The sequence below is a fragment of the Megachile rotundata genome, chromosome 12 (assembly GCF_050947335.1).
Source record: "Megachile rotundata isolate GNS110a chromosome 12, iyMegRotu1, whole genome shotgun sequence".
Lineage (NCBI taxonomy): Eukaryota > Metazoa > Arthropoda > Insecta > Hymenoptera > Megachilidae > Megachile > Megachile rotundata.
Genome location: NC_134994.1, coordinates 7,221,200 through 7,240,126, shown reverse-complemented (window position 1 = coordinate 7,240,126; position 18,927 = coordinate 7,221,200). Strand labels below are relative to the sequence as shown.

At 33.9% G+C, this 18,927-nt stretch overlaps 3 protein-coding genes across 6 annotated transcripts in view; 1 reads left to right on the top strand and 2 right to left on the bottom strand.

Moving 5' to 3' along the window:
- LOC100878211 (lachesin) overlaps nucleotides 1-11,133 on the bottom strand; it is a 53,305-nt gene extending 42,172 nt beyond the window's left edge. For 2 of the 3 annotated variants that reach the window (XM_012279762.2, XM_076537952.1), the window contains exon 1: nucleotides 10,955-11,133. The gene's annotated coding sequence lies outside the window, so the exon portion shown is untranslated. The remainder of the gene's footprint in view (nucleotides 1-10,954) is intronic. The other variant, XM_003700807.3, reaches the window with a different exon arrangement.
- A 767-nt stretch (nucleotides 11,134-11,900) lies between these two features.
- INTS7 (Integrator complex subunit 7) lies at nucleotides 11,901-16,276 on the bottom strand. 2 transcript variants are annotated; one of them, XM_012279764.2, is made up of 14 exons: nucleotides 15,946-16,276; nucleotides 15,468-15,787; nucleotides 15,184-15,408; nucleotides 14,856-15,105; nucleotides 14,717-14,790; nucleotides 14,486-14,631; nucleotides 14,054-14,399; nucleotides 13,725-13,984; nucleotides 13,450-13,650; nucleotides 13,285-13,378; nucleotides 13,111-13,214; nucleotides 12,474-12,969; nucleotides 12,132-12,414; nucleotides 11,901-12,026 (listed from the first exon to the last, which is right to left on the bottom strand). In XM_012279764.2, exons 1-13 carry the CDS (start codon nucleotides 16,034-16,036, stop codon nucleotides 12,136-12,138), a joined length of 2,886 nt encoding a protein of 961 aa, XP_012135154.1. In that variant the 5' UTR covers nucleotides 16,037-16,276; the 3' UTR covers nucleotides 11,901-12,026; nucleotides 12,132-12,135. The 2 variants fall into 2 exon arrangements, with proteins under 2 accessions (XP_012135154.1, XP_003700854.1); XM_003700806.3 differs by lacking the exon at nucleotides 11,901-12,026 and having other exon boundaries at nucleotides 12,059-12,414.
- A 223-nt stretch (nucleotides 16,277-16,499) lies between these two features.
- Cdc37 (cell division cycle protein 37) lies at nucleotides 16,500-18,717 on the top strand. Its single transcript, XM_003700805.3, has 5 exons — nucleotides 16,500-16,738; nucleotides 17,124-17,257; nucleotides 17,346-17,790; nucleotides 17,870-18,175; nucleotides 18,254-18,717. Exons 1-5 carry the CDS (start codon nucleotides 16,706-16,708, stop codon nucleotides 18,449-18,451), a joined length of 1,116 nt encoding a protein of 371 aa, XP_003700853.1. The 5' UTR covers nucleotides 16,500-16,705; the 3' UTR covers nucleotides 18,452-18,717.
- Nucleotides 18,718-18,927: the final 210 nt, after the last annotated feature.

Sequence of the window (18,927 nt, the reverse complement as noted above, 5' to 3'; positions counted from 1 at the left end):
AGTCTCATCAGAAAATATTGTAACTAACGTTTAATAATATAGATAATATTGATATTATTGATATTATTGATAATATTGATAATATTGATAATATTGATAATATTGATAATATTGATAATATTGATAATATTGATAATATTGATAATATTGATAATATTGATAATATTGATAATATTGATAATATTGATAACCTTGATAATATTGATAACCTTGATAACATTGATAATATTGATAACATTGATAACATTGATAACATTGGTAATATTGATAATATTGATAATACTGGTAATACTGATAATATTGATAATACTGATAACATTCGTAGCATTTACAAAATTGATACTTCTGAACATTGATAAAATTAATAGTAATAATAGTACTGATAATGTTGATCATATTAATAGCATTGCTAATATAGATAATATTGATAGTATGGATAGTATTGATAACATTGATAATATTGATAATACTAATAACATTCGTAGCATTTAAAAAATTAATATTTCTGAACATTGATGAAATAATAGTATTAATAATACTGGTAATGTTGATCATATTGATAGTATTGCTAATATAGATAATATTGATAGTATGGATAGTATTGATAACATTGATAATATTGATAATACTGATAACATTCGTAGCATTTAAAAAATTAATACTTCTGAACATTGATGAAATTAATAGTATTAATAATACTGATAATGTTGATCATATTGATAGTATTGCTAATATAGATAATCTTGATAGTATGGATAGTATGAATAGTATTGATAATATTGGTAGTATTGATAGTATTGATAGTATTGGTAATATTGATAGTATTGATAATATCGACAATGTTGATTGATAACATTGCTGAAGCTACAATTAAAATACACAATAATTGACATTGTTGAAAATATAATTAAGTAATATAGTAACGACACTGAACTATCATCTGGAAATATAGTGACATTGTTTAAACTATAATTGGGAAGTACAGTAATTGACACTGTTTCAACTATCATCAGGGTATATTATGACATTGTTTAAACTATAATTAGGATATATAGTAATTGACCTTGTTTAAACTATAATTAGAGTATGGTGTTCAAACTACAGTGACGAGAGCCACGATGCAATGTGATAAGCCTCTCAATATTTCTGGAAAATTGATATTGTTTATCGAGTGAGGTTATGTCCCAGATCATGAGAGAGTTATTGGGTGAAAGCACGCGTAAATTTTCGTCGATCCCCGATGTCGATGGGCACGAGTAAATATTTTCTTCTGCCGGACGATCCTTTAACAATGACCACAAGCTTCTCACGGCCGAGATAACTCGGATTCTCATAGAACCGTAGGATCTTCGAACTCTCGGAGAATTTGCAGCGCTATGCATGCACGGTAACCTAACCAGTGTCATAATTGAATCTGTGAGAAACATACTGCAAGTGAGATTAGAAGCCGCGCGATAGTTTTGGTACATCTTGACTGCTCACGTGCTTTACACGGGCATCGTTGAACACCCCTGTACGCAGCAGTTTGGAAACTGTTCTTCGATAAACACGAGATTAGCCCCGGAATACGAATATTTCACTACTAACGCATCAAAAGCATCGATTGCATATTAATTTCTCGGAATACAGATTCAATTTGAAGTTTCAATTACGGTTCACCCTCGATATATCGCCACCGGAATCTCTGTTGTCTGCAGGACCATTTTTGAACTCAATTTTCTATCTTGATCAGATATTCTATCTTGAAATCGCAATTGTTTTTTATCTTGACATTCTGGATATTTTCCTAAAAGGACGTATACCTATCGTGTTTGCATTTAATTGGTGGGTTCGATACTACATAAAAAGGACCACCGAAATTGACCATATAGTTAAAACTTTGTATACGCGTGAAGGCAGCGTTTTGAAACAAAAATTGATTGAAATTGTTAACATCGTATCATGTATCGTTCTGTATTTATTCAATCAGACTGTTTGAACAAAGGAAGAGAAAAGGATTAATTTATATACGGTCATATAATGAAAGGACGATTCGATTGAGCAATAAATATTTTCGATGGTAATACGTTCCACAGAAAATATTTGTACTCGTGGTTGCATTAATTATTTAATATCGGCATTCGTACAAATAAATTCGATTGATTAATATAACATATTAAACGTACATACGAAAGCGATACAATATGCCCGTTGTAACGAATAATTTAGTACACGCTATATCTGCCGTTGTATCACGCAGGTTGCAGGCGAGTTTTAAGTGCAGAAATAGTTTCACGAAAATTATATCAGTATGTACCAGAATTCTTGCGGTTATTGTTCCTCGTTCATCGTACTAAATGTGTATTACGTAATGCACCAACTGTAACCGAACTAACAATTTAATACCTTATATTATCTTCAATTACCCTTGACAAATCAATGAAAGCACCGCGTAATTGAAACATATCGGTGGGTCTATTTAGGTGGAGGAATCCATATGTAAACAGGATCACAATTTGGACGTTTGGGAATTTGCGAGCTTGGAGATTTGGGGACTTGGAAACTGATTGGGGAATCGAGGAATTTAGGAATTTGAGAAGTTGGGAATTCGGAGGGTTGGAAATATAAAAATTTGCGGATTTTCAAAAGGGGGAATTTTGGGATACGGGGATTTGGGATTATGCAAGATTAGAGATTTGGGGATTTGGGGATTTGGGGATTTGGGGATATGGAGATTTGGGGATTTGGGGATTTAGGGATTTGGGGATTTAGGAATATAAACATTTGGAACTTTACAAGTTTACGAATTTGGGAATTTAGGGATTTGGGGATTTGGGGATTTGGGGATTTGGGGATTTGGGGATTTGGGGATTTGGGGATTTGGGGATTTGGGGATTTGGGGATTTGGGGATATGGAGATTTGGGGATTTGGGGATTTAGGGATTTGGGGATTTAGGAATATAAACATTTGGAACTTTACAAGTTTACGAATTTGGGAATTTAGGGATTTGGGGATTTGGGGATTTGGGGATTTGGGGATTTAAGGATTTGGAAATTTAGGGATTTGGGGATTTAGGGATGTAGACATTTGGAACTTTACAAGTTTACGAATTTGGGAATTTAGGGATTTGGGGATTTGGGAATTTGGAGATTTGGGGATTTGGGGATTTGATGATATGGACATTTGGAACTTTACAAGTTTAGGGATTTGGGGATATGAGAATATGGACATTTTGGATTCTACAAATCTAGGGAATTTAGGATTCAGGGATTTGGAGATTTGGGAATGTGGACATTTGGGATTTTACAAGTTTAGAAATTTTGGGATTTGGATATTTAGAAATTTAGAAATCTCGGAATCTAGAAATTTAGAATTTTGGGAAATTGGGAAATTAGGAAATTAGAAAGCTAAGAAATTGAAAAAATGGGAAATTAAGAAATTGGGAAATTAGGAAATTAGGAAGTTAAGAAATTGGGTAATTGGGAAATTGGGAAATTGGGAAATTAGGAAATTAGGAAATTAGGAAATTAAGTATCTGAGAAATTAAGAAATTGGGAAATTAGGAAATTAGGAAGTTAGAAAATTGGAAAATTGGAAAATTGGAAAGTTAGAAAATCAGAAAATTAGAAAACTAGAAAACTAGAAAACTAGAAAACTAGAAAACTAGAAAACTAGAAGACTAGAAAACTAGACAACTAGAAAACTAGAAAGCTAAGAACCTAGGAAACTAGAAAACTAAAAAACTAGAAAATTACAAAATTACAAAATTACAAAATTACAAAATTAGGGAATCACGAATTGAAGAACTTGGTATATTGCAACCTTGTAAGCACGAAAATGTACAAATTTAGAAACTCAGAACTCACAAAATTTAAAAAATCCATAAACCAGAAAAAATCTAGAAAACCCCAAACATCTAACAAGTTTTTAAAATGTAGAAAATTCAGAAGTTGCACAACTGCAGCATAGTCATTCGCGATTCAGCACCAAATCCACATTCTGTTCAAAGTCCGCATGTTCTGCGTACCATACTTTGGAACACTAGTATAACGCTAAAATACAATCGAGGTACTCGTCGGTACGGATTTTCGGTCAAGGATTCTGTATGGCAATTATTGGTGGATACCGCCAGCGCAACTTGTCTGCTTCGACAGTGTATTATGTGTGCGGCAGGTTCGCCGATAATTTGCTCCCGTACTTGACATATTATTGTATTAGAATCCATAATGGACTATTTCCTGATGTGTTGCTACGGTTGATCGTACAATCTATTTGCTTGTGCGTTGTTCGTATGAAAATTCGATCGATATCCTCTGCCTTCAATTTCTCTATTTCAAAATATTTACTGACAGTGTATTTCCTGTCAGGTATTTTTCTAATTGTTGTTTGTCTTCGATTTATTGGACGTTTTTCTCCGAGGACGATATTGATGAAAACATGTTTGATGCTCAAATATTGTACGAATCGCTTTATATTGTTTTTATCAAAAGGTACAGGAATTAGTACCATATACCAGATTTATCTGCTCTAAGTCTCTTTAGGTACGTTTTTTCATGCTAATTTCCAGTGAACAAGTTTCGTTGGCTTTTAGAGGATTAACCTGATTCCCCGATCTTTGATTCTGATTATCCGTTTTCTGTTCTGATTTAACATGTTGGTAACAGAGGATTGCTGTTGTTTTTGATGGAAGCTTCGAAATTTACCGCACAGATAAAATAGTAAAGAGCACATCAAATTTTTCGGAGGTTTTGAATAGCGCCATTTGACGCCTATTATGTCTGACGATGAAAAATAATTATGTCTGATGAAAAATAAATTCTCAAATTTTTTAATTCTACAAATTCTTACACTTACAGATCTTCAGTTCCTTAAATCCTTAAACATCCTTTCGTAATTTTAATTTATACTTAAATAGTATAGCGACAAAAAATAACTCTCATCACGGTTCCTCCAGATCCTCGAATCATTTATCGAAGCTTATTTATAACCACAGTGAATAGCGAATTAATTGTGTTTCTGGCTGTTGAAGATTTTATTTAAACCGAATACTTGAATGGCGCGTCGTGGCTTGGCTCGTTCTCGTAAGAGTCGGCATTAAGGGGAAACAGAGAGAGTAGAAAAGAAGCGGAGAAAGCGCAGCACGGGAATCCCCTCAGGCGAGATCGTCATTATCATAATTTTTTCTCAATGTTGCCTAACGAAGGTGATACTGAATGCGTAGAAGTCGTGCGTCGCGTATCGGGGCAAACAACGGGCTAGGCCAAACAGGTGGGGTCTTACCGAGCGAAGGGGGTGAAAGGGGCACCCTGGTGTATCTCTCTCTGCACACAGCCCAGCCGCGGGGTGCAACTTAATGAGCTTCCTGCGTTGGTTCCGCTTGTAGCGCGCATAACTCGCGTCTCTTGCTCTTTCTTCCTATTTCTTTCTTTTTTTTTCGTTTCTCGCGTTTTCTGCCTCCTCGTTCGTGTCTGATCCTTTGGAAAATCCGATCACCGAGCAGTACTTCAGACACGGATGTTTACGATCGGAGACGATTCGTACGTGACTGTCTACAAACTATCCCTGCTACGAAACATGCAAATACATTGAAAAATACAAAGGTAAAAATATCGGAGTTTACACGAAAATCAGCTCCGACTACGAAAACCATCGTCCATCGTCAAATTTAATTGAAGGATTTTATATCGAGTTAGTTAGCGTAATTACCGTGTAGTTCTTATTTAATCAGACGCTACTGAAATTTCGCTATTTTCTCCCGTTTCGTGATGAAATTGAATTCGACTAGTTACTCTCGCGTTTCAACTTCCGCTCAACTATCGTCACTTCATCCAGGTTCAGCCCCGTAACTCCTTCGCTTTCTATTTTTTACCCTTAAGGATCGAGGGATATATCTTTCGACGTCACACTTTTTGGTCGATGGGGCGTCATTGCTATAATTACCGTTTACCGTCGATGTATTGAATACCGACAATGTTGAAAGGTTATAGGAGCTCAGCAATAACATCTAATGGAGAACGGTATCATCAGTCAATCTGCTAGCACGGCATGTTTATTACGGGCACGAGTTACTGTCGGTGGAACAAATGCCCCTACCGAACGGGAAGCCACTCTACCCAAACCTGTCCATTATTCCTGTCGTTCACTTTCGTCACTTCCTCTATATAACCACCGTCCCTCGTCACGGCGATGCAACGGGTGCAATGAAAGGGTTGGAAACTGCGGTGAAAATTAGAAGGGACCTCTGTTTTAATAGCTCCACAGAAATTTCACAAAAATATAACCAATTTGCACAAAGATTTCCAACTAAATTGTTATATGAAACTTTAAACGATATGTTAAAATGAATGTTGTTAACAACTTTATGTAGGGGCAAACATAGAGTTCGCGAATATCTCGGTATCTAGCGATTGTACAACAAAAACAGTTATTACCAAATTTTTACCTTAGACAATTCTCTACAAAAAATGTTCTATAACATTTTTTCGTAGACCTAACCGTTTTCGAGATAATATTAAATTTGTAGTTAACCCTTCCTTTTACAAGTTTATCTTCAATCTTCTTAAATTTCACAAATTCCTTCGATATATATCGATTGTACGACAAAAATAGTTATTACCAAATTTTTACCTTGGACAATTCTCTACAAAAAGTGTTCTATAACATTTGTTCATAGACCTAACCGTTTTCGAGATAATATTAAATTTGTAGTTAACCCTTCCCTTTACAAGTTTATCTTCAATCTTCTTAAATTTCACAAATTCCTTCAGTATATATCGATTGTACGCAAAAATAGTTATTACCAAATTTTTACCTTGGACAATTCTCTACAAAAAGTGTTCTATAACATTTTTTCATAGACCTAACCGTTTTCGAAATAATATTAAATTTGTACTTAACTCTTCCTTTCACAAGTTTATCTTCTTCCATTAAGCCAACATGAAAATACTTACTCCTACGAAAAAAGTTCATATAACCTTTTTTATAGACAATTCCTCAAGCTATAAATTATGTAATAACCATTTTTGTCGTAAAATTGACGTACAACGAGATATTCGCGAGTAATTGTTTTCTCTTTGCCCATCGAACCTCTGTCAAACGTTTAACAAAAATCGATGAAGGTTTTTGATTTATTGTTTAAAGGAACGGGCTAAATCTCCAAACAAAAGTGTACTTAATCTACAGGGAATTATTCCGCAGAAAAATAAAAATTTTTCTGGATTATAAGGGAAATTTACAGTGTTCCTCATTGCAGGAGTTAGGTAAGGGGGTGGATCTCGTTAATTAAGCGAGGATCATCGTGAAATGTTTGTTTAACCAGACGAATTTCGTTTCTCATCGTTTACAAATTCTCTTTATCCGTTGCATCGTTATACGATTCGAAACCTTTGAGAGGCTTTGTTTTCGTGCGCAGGCGAATCGTGATCGCGTCGAATCAAACATCGTAAAACTCGATGAAATTAAAGTACCTTTTAATTGGGGAATAACAGTGCACGTAGAGTAGCCAATTGTAGAGTTAAAACAAAAAGAGGGAGGAAAAATAAAAACGGTTTATCTCTTTTACAATGTTTTCGAAGCTTTTTTACGTCACTCGTTTAAATTTGTTGCTCTTTTTTTTCATTTATTTTTAATTTTCAGTTTGTTCTTCTTTTAACTGTCGACCATTTACCGTCGTTATGACTGTAACGTTTTTGTTTAGGATTAAATCTTTTAGATTTAACGTCGTAGAAAACTCAAGGTTTTTTAAAAATTTTAAGTGTTAGAATTTGTAAATAATAAAAATTTGCTAGGTTGAAGATTAAATACTTCGTGAATTATGTGTATTGTAATTCCTGCGTTCCTGATGCCCGAGGGTGAATCCATATTTTGAGGGTTGCAACCCTAGTCCTTAGCTAGATACGCTAATAGTTACGATTCAATTGTATATCTGTTTCACTCGTACCAATGAAATATAGCACCAGTCATGTTATCCCACTTTCCGAATCCACATCTGCTTTCTAATATATCTTCCTGACGTATTCCTTTGTTGGAAAGAACTTCAATAATACGCTTTATTGTTAATAAAGTAAGCACAATTTGCTGCATTATAAAGATACATTGGCTTGAATTCAAAGCAATTACCGGATAAAAGGCGGATTAAATAAAAAGAATAATGCAAGCGTCCAATTGTTGTAAACTACGTGGAATATAGGTATAAAAATAACTAATAACTAGTAATTTTTTTTTTAAATTCCAACTTCAGTTTAAAAATGTTTTTAAATTTTGAAATCTTCAAATACTAATTTACGTTAAATGTTCAGAGGAAAAAAAGAGGAAATTTTTTAGCTAATTTAATGAAACATACTGTACGTATAATGTGCATAACACGTGCATAATACATTACCCCAATTGCTAATAATTTTACGTTAGCAAATCATATTAAACACGATACATATCAAAATCGACGACTTGATATGTACTTAACAATCTAATACGTTGCATTTGCATTCGACCAGCCCGAGCTGCATTTATAGATTACCCAGACCCAACAACAATGTAAATCGAGGTCAGATTTCCCGAAGAAATATCTGAAAATCTTCGATTTTGATCACACGGAAAGGAATAAGATATCTGTTTCGTGTATATGTGTACATACCTACGAAGGAAATGAGATTTGCTATGCATAGAGAAATAAACTGAACCTTGTTTCCATTTCCCGTTACAACTGTATAAAATCCAATAGGCGTTCAACAGGGTACGTAACAAGATTCGAGAAAAGGGATTTTATCCAATTGCGTGGACACGCGAAACTCTTTTCTACCTGCCGCACGAAACGTTTTGTAATTAAACAAAACAAAAAAGAAATAAATAAAAAGGAGAGAGAAACAGACCGGGGGGGAAAAAACGTACGCGCCAATACCGATTACTGTATTTCACAGGTTCTTGAATTCCTGAACTAATTATTTCGAAAGTCGTTTCGTTGCAACGGTACCCAGGAACTAGAGAGGGGAAAAAAAGGATCGGTGGAGGTAAAACAGGATAACGGAAACGTCGTAGCAGTTTTATTTAATTCAATCTTGAAAACTTTTAACTAAGGAAGACTTCGCAGACATCGCTTACTGCCACTCTCTATCCCGCTCTCTCTTCTAACACTTTCTCTCTCTCCCTCTGTTCTATTCTGTTCTGTTCTCTTTCATCCCTATCCCGAAACCCGAACTCGCACCTACACTATCATCGCGACATTGCCCGAATTTTGAACATTAGTTTGCGAACCATTTAGCACAACTACTAGTCGGTCCCGGCGAGCGTAGCTCGAATCACAGCGCATACATCGCCATACAGCTTAAACCGCAATGCTTAGTACCACAGCACTCGTACTATGCTCATTGTACATTATGCTTCGCGGATCTTCATCCCTTTCTAAAAGCGTACTACGGCATTCCCGAGACATGTGCGAAGATAATTGGAAAAAATAACGACCGCGAGACACCTCTTCAACCGGGTCGAAACAAATTGAAAGCACCTTTGCGGAAGCGAATTTTCGTTCGTTTAAAACTACCACTGCTCGAAATAATTAGAGAATTTCGGAAAAAGGAGAACCTAAAAATCCGATAATTTAATTAGAAAAATTGCGGCCTTTCAAAAATTAGAAACGTTTATTTGATGTTTAATATCAACGTATCTCTTAAGGAAACGTCCATTTTAGATTTTGCACTTGTTACTATTATTTTTCACCACGAAATAGCCATTCCGATTATATATTATTAACTCTAGAAATATTATTTAGTGTTAGAAATATTACGATTTATTTATTATTCCCATAATATATTATTTTAGAAATATTTATGTGATATTAACCGTATGCCAACAAAATTACTATTACCAATATTTTAAGAAAGTATTATTAAAAATTACTAGAATAAAAATTGTATTGGAACGTCTGAAAAATTTTTCCATTAGAAATGATTAGAAATATACTATAACCCAGTATTAATGGTACAACCGAGAATGAGATAATTCTACAAAATATGGAATTCAATTTCTTCGTGTTTATCTATATTTTTAAAAAAGCTGTATTTAGAGATTTATCAAAATATTTACGGTAAATAATATCAGCAAATTTTTCTCTAATATACAAAACTAATTTTGCAAATGTAGATTTAATTTTTTAATATTACTAAAATATATTATCAATAATTATTCTTCATTATTAATGTTCAATTTTAGTCGATGCACATAAGTAATATCATAAAATATTCTGCCTACAAACAATAATTTTGGCGATAGCGATAATTACACGTATCGAAAACGGAGCCATTATTCTCGGTAATTTCAATAATCTCAAAACATGTAGTTTATTTGTATTTAACGAAGTGCACGAATTACATATTGTTGTGCTTTACATAGCATATTTGCAACACGGTGCAACGAACAATTAATTTCCGAGATACTAGCCACGGGAAATCTTACATTGCGAACGAAAACAAAAAGTTCTTTGTATTTCTTTCGGTTCAATTAACGGTATTAAACGATGCCCGAGTTCTACAAGTTCTTCATTTTCGCGGAGTTCAAAAGCGGCAGCAAGAAATTACTCGGGAGATATAAATTCTTGCAAAGAATCGCATTTCGGTTCCTCCTTTGTGGTATTTTACATTTCTCGCGAGATTGCAAGTTAGTTTAAATTCAGCATAAAGCATTTCACGCCGCCTTAGCAGCTACGAATAATTGTCCGACGCAATTATTGTAATTTCAAGAATATTTTACAACCGTTTAAAAATATTTCATAAAACTCATAAAATTTCTTAGGATTAACGCGACTACATAAAATATAACTTATGCAAAATAATTGCAACTGTTATTCATAGTATCTGTAAAAGATAACTATTATCCGTAGTAATTGCAAAAGATAATTGTTACGTATGGTAATTGCAAAAGATAGCTGTTACCCCTAGTAATTATATGAAACAGTTTAAAATTGAAAGAAAAAGCGTCACTTACCGCGTAAAGACGCGTGACGAAATTTGATATTAGACCGTGTCAGCCAATGACGCGATGATCTGAGGGCATAACTGTTGCTCTTCTCGAGATGATGCTTGGATCAAGTGCAGCACGAATGTCGAGGAGTTGCCCGCGTACCGTACTAACGGACAGACGGTGCGCGACTGTGCGCCGAACACCCTCGCAATCTCCCTTTTATGGGCTTTCTCACGGCGCGTCCACCCGTACATCGACTCTCGTTACTCGTATATTCGACCCTTTAACCCCCATCAAATAGTAGATTTTGCGGTGGTATATCATATCGTGCACGCGAAATTGCTTTCCGTCAAGTTGGATTGCATGTACGATTTAAAAAAGTTCGATTTCATTCATGAATCTCGGCACACACTGTGAAATTGTTATTTATGTACAGTCCTGCTATATAGCATCCTTTTACATGGTCCGACTGCTTAATCACCTTTCACGCACTTTAAAGGTACTCCTCGCTGTAATGCATTGCGACCCGCGGAAATCGCTACAGTTTCAAAGGAGGAATCCTGATAGGATATGGCTGTACATTTATTGTTGAACGTAAATTTTCGAGTTTAGGAAATAATTTCTAGGTCCCAAATTTAGAAACATAAAAATCTTCAATCGCAAACTGTACATCCACACGTTAGACCGCCACAGATTTTGCCACTATATGCTGTTATTTACGTATTATATCACTACACGCATTGCATTCGCTATACTTCATATTTCCCACGCGTACTATTTTGTATTACGATTTGCATTACGATTTGTATTTTTCACGCGCTGTATCGCCACGCGTTATATCGTTTCGGGTTGTATTCAACACGTATTGCATTCGCCACACGTTGTATTTGTCACGCTTGGTATTCGCTACGCGCTGTTTGTCATGTGCTGTATTCAGCATGCGCTATATTCGCCACGTGTTTTACCACCTCTATTCTATCGCCACGCGTTGTATAGCCGACATATATAATCAAGCATTAAACCGCAGAGTAGTTCCGTGTCTACAATACTTTCCGTCTCTGCAGCGCCATCCTGGATCACGTACTGAAACTCCATTCTACATAAAGGATTAAGAAGGGTAACACATGATTAATGAAAGGAGACAAATTTTTATTGCATAAAGTTTGCACAAGTACAAACATGGTATAAAAATTATAGAGACTTTGTTATGGTAACTTCCTTTTGGCAGGTTCCTCATGTACCCTAACTTGCAGAGTAGAACGCGGTCCGCATTTCCACACGTTGCCATCTTTGTCAAGTATACTGGCACTAGCTGTGACTTGATACTGCCCACCGCCAGAATTGATATTGTTATTTACATTAGCGGTATTACTGGCACATGCTGTGGTATTTGTTCCCGGACTTCCCAGTGAAAGTAAAAATTCGCAGGCGAAGAAATCTCGGTGTGGTGTGACAGTTTGTTGTAATTCGTTCGTATTAGAATCCTGTAAATGGCGAATCAAAAATAAATATGAAATTTATTGTTATTAATATTAATTTGTACCTTTTGATCTGAATTGATTTTTGACGGAGGGGTAGTTGAAATAGAAATGCAAACAGCAGCAACGGAACGATAAAGAGACGCGCGGCGGCCGTGCCGCAGCACTCCTTCCACTTTTAACGCTAGCTGGCTACCCTGAGGAACAGATACTGGCTCACCGAGAACCCGTGGTTGTGGTGAAACCGATAACTTAACACTAGTTGCTTGTAAAGCTTGGAAGTAATATCGAGGCATCGGTAATCTCATTTTTGTTCCAGCTAATAACATCACTTGCGATACTAAACAGTTTATTCTTGAGTGACTAAGAGCCGCTGCTTTATTTTCTCCTATATAACTAGGCGCGAGTCGACGCAATTCGGTACAGCAACGTGCTAATTGCCGCATTTCTACAGTATCACCGAAATCAAAATTAACTTCGCTTTGATAATATGTACGAATTCCAGTTCCGCCGCAAACCCGTTCGACACTGCTTGCTAACAATCGACAAATTTCCTGCAATCTACAGATAATAAGTAAAGGAACAATATGCTGCATTTGTTACTTTATGTAGAATTTCGCTGTATGCAGTTCAGGACTCTTATTGAAAACATCTCTCAGTCAATTAATGAAACTACTATACATATGTCATAGTAAAGGATACGCTCGTATGTTTGCCAATGATCCGGGATCAGCATCGAAAGCCGATTGGTAAAGTTTCTGATAGTTATCAGCACAATTCTTCAACTCTTGAGCCGATTTCCTCAACTAATAAAGACATTATTTTAACATTAAAAATATTTTTAAATACAATTGAGTGTTAAGAAAAGTGAATTACTTGATTAGTAACGCGTCCATATCGTTGAAGATCATCTTTCGTCGCGAGAATCACTGTAATTGTAATAGCAGGTGGTGGAGCTGTACAAAGAGACCTAAAGCATAATTACTTATTTGCTTATGTAATCTCTAAAATTTGTAGGAAATAAATGATTGTATATAATACCTGCACGAATGCAAAAGTTGTACAATAGCTTGAAGAAATTCGCAACGAAGTTTTGAATATTCGCTAGCGAACTGTAGGCTTCGTAAAGGTGTACTGGCAGCTTTTAGCGACGCACACGCGCTTGCGTAACGTGCGATAGCACCGTTTAATTTTTCCACCGTGAGCACTCTCGATTTGTTTTCTGTTTCTTCTGTTTTATCCCTGAACGCAGAATAAGTACAATAATTGCTTATTTTTGTAAAGGTCAATGCTCATTATAAATAAATTATACGAACATGAGATGACTCTCAGCTTTCGTAACTAATTCCAAACCGGATAGCCAGAAGTGTAATTGTTCGGACGCTACTGTTTCTTTCAAGTTCCTAAATATTTGTGTTGCTATTGTATGGTGACCGTATCTAGCAGCGCTTCGTGCAATACGGTACTTGGCCCAACCATCGACATTTTTAATAACTTCTTCTACTGCTTCCAAACATTCTGTATTCCATTCATAACCCCCCGCTACCATTTGAAATAATAACGTACATAACATCACCTTCAAGAAAAAACTTTATATTGTATAAGTCTAATAAATTATATATGTATCTTTTGTTTGTATGTCTACCTTTGTGTGGACATGTACAGTCTGTCTGAGTTTTGCCAATATATCTGGTAAAAGTGAAAGCAACGTATTTTCTTCCAAACTTCCAATGGCACCTAAAGCTTCACATAAAGCAACTGCTTGTTTTTCACTCTGAGTATTTTCTGTGTTTGTATTAAATAGTGTACTGCCAATAGCGTCAACGAATACTGAACAATGACTAGGTTGTGCACTACACAATTTTACCGTTGAACGTAAACAGACTTTTAATTGACGCAAATACTTATCATCCAAAGCTAATAACACAATTAGTGATTCAAGACAAGATACAACATCTTGTATTCCATAAGCTGGTAAACCTTCTTCATAGCTATAAGTATATCATTTATAAATATACCATCTACCTCATTTCCCTCGAAATAAAACTACAATAATAAATAATTATTTCATACATACCAATAACACGCAACTCTCGCTAATATAGTAATTGCTTTTACCGCGATGAAGGGATCTGGAGAGTAGCAAGCATTTACACACAAAGATAAAAGAGGATTTCCTTCCTCTCTGTTTGCATCACATGTAACTGCACTTTGACTAAGTACCTAGATTGAATAATTTTTTAAATTTACTAATAAATTTTCATATATACAAAAATTTCTGACTATTACTTTATAAATAAGTGGTAACCTCGATCACATCTAATGTTCGAATAAGGAGATCTTTATTTCCAGCACCATCCTGTAGAAGTGTTGTAGTACTCTCTGAAATATTATATTCATTAAACATTTCCATTGAATATATCAAGTTTTATGTGCAGCATATTTACCTATTAAATTATTAAGAGCACCTTGTGGCCACAAATGTGCTCCTCTTCTAGCTAAAGAATGTAGTAAATGTAAAGCATGACGTTTAATTGTTAGTCTTGGATCATCTTGTAAATAACGTAACAAAAGCACAACTTGTTGTGGAATATCAATTAATGTTGCAGAAGCTAATGTACTTAAAGCACTTAGTGTAACTCTAACAAATTCCACAGCTGGATAACTAGCAAGGAGCTCCATACATAATTTATTTACCTACAAGAAATTAATACTATGAAACTGACAGTAAAATATTTTGAAAAAAGAATAAAAGCTATTTTAATGTGAACATACCATTGAAGCTGTATAAGTATCATGATGCATGTACTGTAAAATAGGTATAAGTTGTAATTTCATTGATGCTGGTGTTGCTTGACCCCTAATCATGTCAGATATTTTGCTACACATGGAAACAGCAAAAAGTTTTGATTGTGCAGCGAACATTTGTGCTGCATATATTGCAGCTTCAACTTCAACTGAATCATGAGAATCTAGTGATCTTCTTATACTATGGTGCACCTTTATAAATCATTAAATTATTAAATGTAATTAAATTTAATAATCTGGTAATTCTGTACCTGTTGTCTTTCTGGTATAATGCCAGCTACACTACCCAATGTACGTAATGTCAAAGCTCTAGCAACTGGATCATTCGAATGTATCACGCTATAAATACGTCTTACAAATTCATCAACATTTAATATTTTATCCAAATGTTTTTCACTTTGCTGACATACTCTGAGAACCCAAACGCGTAAAAAATTACTACCAGTTCGGAAAACCTCAGCCAATTTTAATAAAGACGAATTTATGAGTATAGGAAATGGATATTTCTCAAATAATCTTGGAAATCTCACTATGGCTTCGCACTGTTCACCAATCTTTGCTGATCGTAAACCTGAAAAATATGTTTAATAAATATTTATGAAATATAATTTTAGAGTAGGAGATTAAAAATAGTAGGCTTTAAAGTACTATGGATATACAACTTAATTCAATAAACTTAATATAGCGCAAAAACAACAAAATAAAGTTAGGTTAGAAAATGTTATGCACCTTTATCTAATTCTATAAGTGCTGTATTTGCATCTTGCTCCGGTTCACCAAGTCCAGTATCGTTAAATGCATTCATACGCATTCCAATCATTTTTCTTTGCACATTAATTCATTGAATAAAAGAAAAATAACATTTAGTAACCACTGGAACTTTCGTAAACGCTACGATTTATTCTGTGGTAAACACCATAGCTATCACGAATAGAAGTGTAATTCATGTACTTATATTTATATGTGTATATAAATGTTGTACATACATATATACAATGTATAAAAACAAATATAATAAATTTATTGTGCCCAATTACATTTCTATACAATTACAATTTATTAGCATTATATGAATTGCTGTAATGAATTATAATGTATAACATTTATATAGATCTCGTTTAAGGAGTAGGTATAAGAAATAATATTTAATTTTAATCAAGTGTGTACTTATATAAGTCAATATATAGTTATTGTGTAGCATATATATTATTTATATAATTTTCTTTTCATTCAGCACAATTTCAACATTTTTAAAGTTGAGCGACACTGATGCGATATATCGAATCTCGTTCTCGCGAAGTAGCGATCGTAGATACAAGTCCTACATTGACGTCGATGCAGTTGACAATTAAACTTCAGCAAGTGTGGGTGTTGTATTTTCACATTTGCAAAAATAAAGAGATAGCTGATACATAAATTATATTTACAGAATAATCAATTACATAAAAGTATATTATTTAAATAAGAGTTATATTTATCTAATCAAACAATGGTGGACTACAGCAAATGGAAAGATATTGAGGTAAGAATTTCAGTTTTGGTCCAGTATGCTTATAGAATATTCTAGAGTTGCAGTAGAAATTTCGAGGATACTTTTAAATTGTACTTTATTCAAAGACTTTGATACGTTTACCAAATCTAAAACACATTAAATTTAGTTCTTATAAGATTTTGTTTATGTATGTTTGTTGATCATAAATCATAGAAAAAGAATACTTTTTTTTCCAATTAAAATCGAAATAACTTATTTAACTGTTTCATTGTTGTAATCAGTATTGCTTATTTATGCCTACTGCTATTTAATACAGATAATTTTTTCTGTACTTTGTGTGTTTATAACTTAAAAAGAGTATTTAAAATATTTTATTACTCATTATAAATAAGGTGCTAAAATTTATGTTTATCAGATTTCAGATGATGAAGATGATACTCATCCAAATATTGATACCCCCTCGTTATTCAGATGGCGTCATCAGGCAAGAATTGAAAGAATGGAAGAACGAAGACGAGAGCAAGAAGAACATGAAAGAAAAAAGGCAGAGTACGTTCGATATAATATTTATTGCATATTCTTACTATTATAGTTGCAATTTTTAATTATAAGTTTCAAAATTAATATTTATATTTAGGACATTACAAAAACTAAAAGATACAAAGGAAAAACTTACAAAATTAGAAAATAAAATGGAAGATTCAAGTGACTTAACTGCATTGAAGAAAGTATTGCAAGATCTTGAAGAAGAACAGAAGAAGATTAAAGAAAAAGAAGAGGAGATGAAGAGGAAAGAAAAATTAACACCATGGAATGTTGACACTATTGGGCAAGATGGTTTTACAAAAACTGTAATTAACACAAGGCCACCTCGTAGGGAAGATGACACTGGTTTAACAGATGAAGAGAAAGAAAAGAGAATGAAACAGTTTGTTAAGGAAAACAAACAAAAATTGAAAGAATTTGGTATGCTAAGAAGATATGATGATAGTAAACAATTTTTGACTGAAAATCCTCAATTAGTTTGTGAAAATACTGCAAATTATCTAGTATTTTGGTGTATCGATTTAGAAATGGAAGAAGTAAGCATATATCTGAATATTTATAAAAACCTTTTTTAATTACTATAAATCAGTATCATTAACCTATTATTAATTTCAGAAACACGATTTAATGGAACATGTTTCTCACCAATGTATATGTATGCAATATATTTTAGAATTATCAAAACAATTAGATGTTGATCCAAGAGGATGTGTTGGTTCCTTTTTCAGTCGTATTCAACATGCTGAAGTAGAATTTAAAACTGCCTTTGATGAGGAACTTAGAGCATTTAAAGAAAGAATACGTAAGAGAGCTGCAGAAAAAATAGCAGATGCTCTGAAAGAAGCAGAGGAAGAAGAAAGAAAAGCACGTCTCGGCCCTGGTGGTCTTGATCCTCTTGAAGTATTTGAAACTCTTCCAGAGGTACAAATAAATTTATGTATTACTGTAATAAGTACTACTGTTAGATACTATGTACTTACCTTGTTATATTGTTTTTAGCCTCTGAAGAAATGTTTTGAAACACAAGATCTTCCTTTGTTACATCAAACTATAGCAGAAATGCCACAAGATGTTGCATCCTATCATATGAAACGATGCGTTGACTCTGGTCTCTGGGTACCTGATGCGAAAGCCAAGGATAAGAAGGATGAAGATGAATCTTTAAAAGAAATAGATGAAACACCTAATCCTGAATAACCTGAATCTGTAAATTACTTATGTTAATGTTGACAACTCATTTATGCGAGTATCCTTTAATATCACAAATGTGTTAAAATAAAATATTGTCATTAGGCAATGAACATAAAATTCTTACCTCTAACGAATTTTTTTATAGTAATATTATATTATCGTTACATTATGCTTTGAATTACTTTAAGACTGAATTACCGCATACTTCTGCGTTATTTTAAAAATTGTTAATTAGATTTGATCAATTTTCTATTAAAATGTGATACATTTGACCTGGTTTGTTGAAGTGGAATATTTGGGAATTTCTTATGATTTCTTTCTTATTTACAAAACATTAATATTTGTATGTATGTGCTAAGTAATACATATAGGACACCTATAAATATATAAATTTGATCTGTTGTGTACACGTTCCGTAAACACCATATCTTTAACCTCCATTATTTCAAATGTACATTAAAAAATTAAACTGAAATTATAAT

What these genes read in the sequence shown, in the direction of transcription:
- INTS7 (XM_012279764.2), bottom strand. Translation starts at nt 16,036, where the DNA reads ATGATTGGAATGCGTATGAATGCATTTAACGATACTGGACTTGGTGAA. An exon ending in GAACATTAGATGTGATCGAG is followed by an intron (nt 14,632 to 14,716) that starts GTTACCACTTAT and finishes TATTCAATCTAG; the next exon opens with GTACTTAGTCAAAGTGCAGT. An exon ending in AAAGCTGAGAGTCATCTCAT is followed by an intron (nt 13,651 to 13,724) that starts GTTCGTATAATT and finishes TTCTGCGTTCAG; the next exon opens with GGATAAAACAGAAGAAACAG.
- Cdc37 (XM_003700805.3), top strand. Translation starts at nt 16,706, where the DNA reads ATGGTGGACTACAGCAAATGGAAAGATATTGAG. An exon ending in CATGAAAGAAAAAAGGCAGA is followed by an intron (nt 17,258 to 17,345) that starts GTACGTTCGATA and finishes ATTTATATTTAG; the next exon opens with GACATTACAAAAACTAAAAG. An exon ending in TCGATTTAGAAATGGAAGAA is followed by an intron (nt 17,791 to 17,869) that starts GTAAGCATATAT and finishes TATTAATTTCAG; the next exon opens with AAACACGATTTAATGGAACA.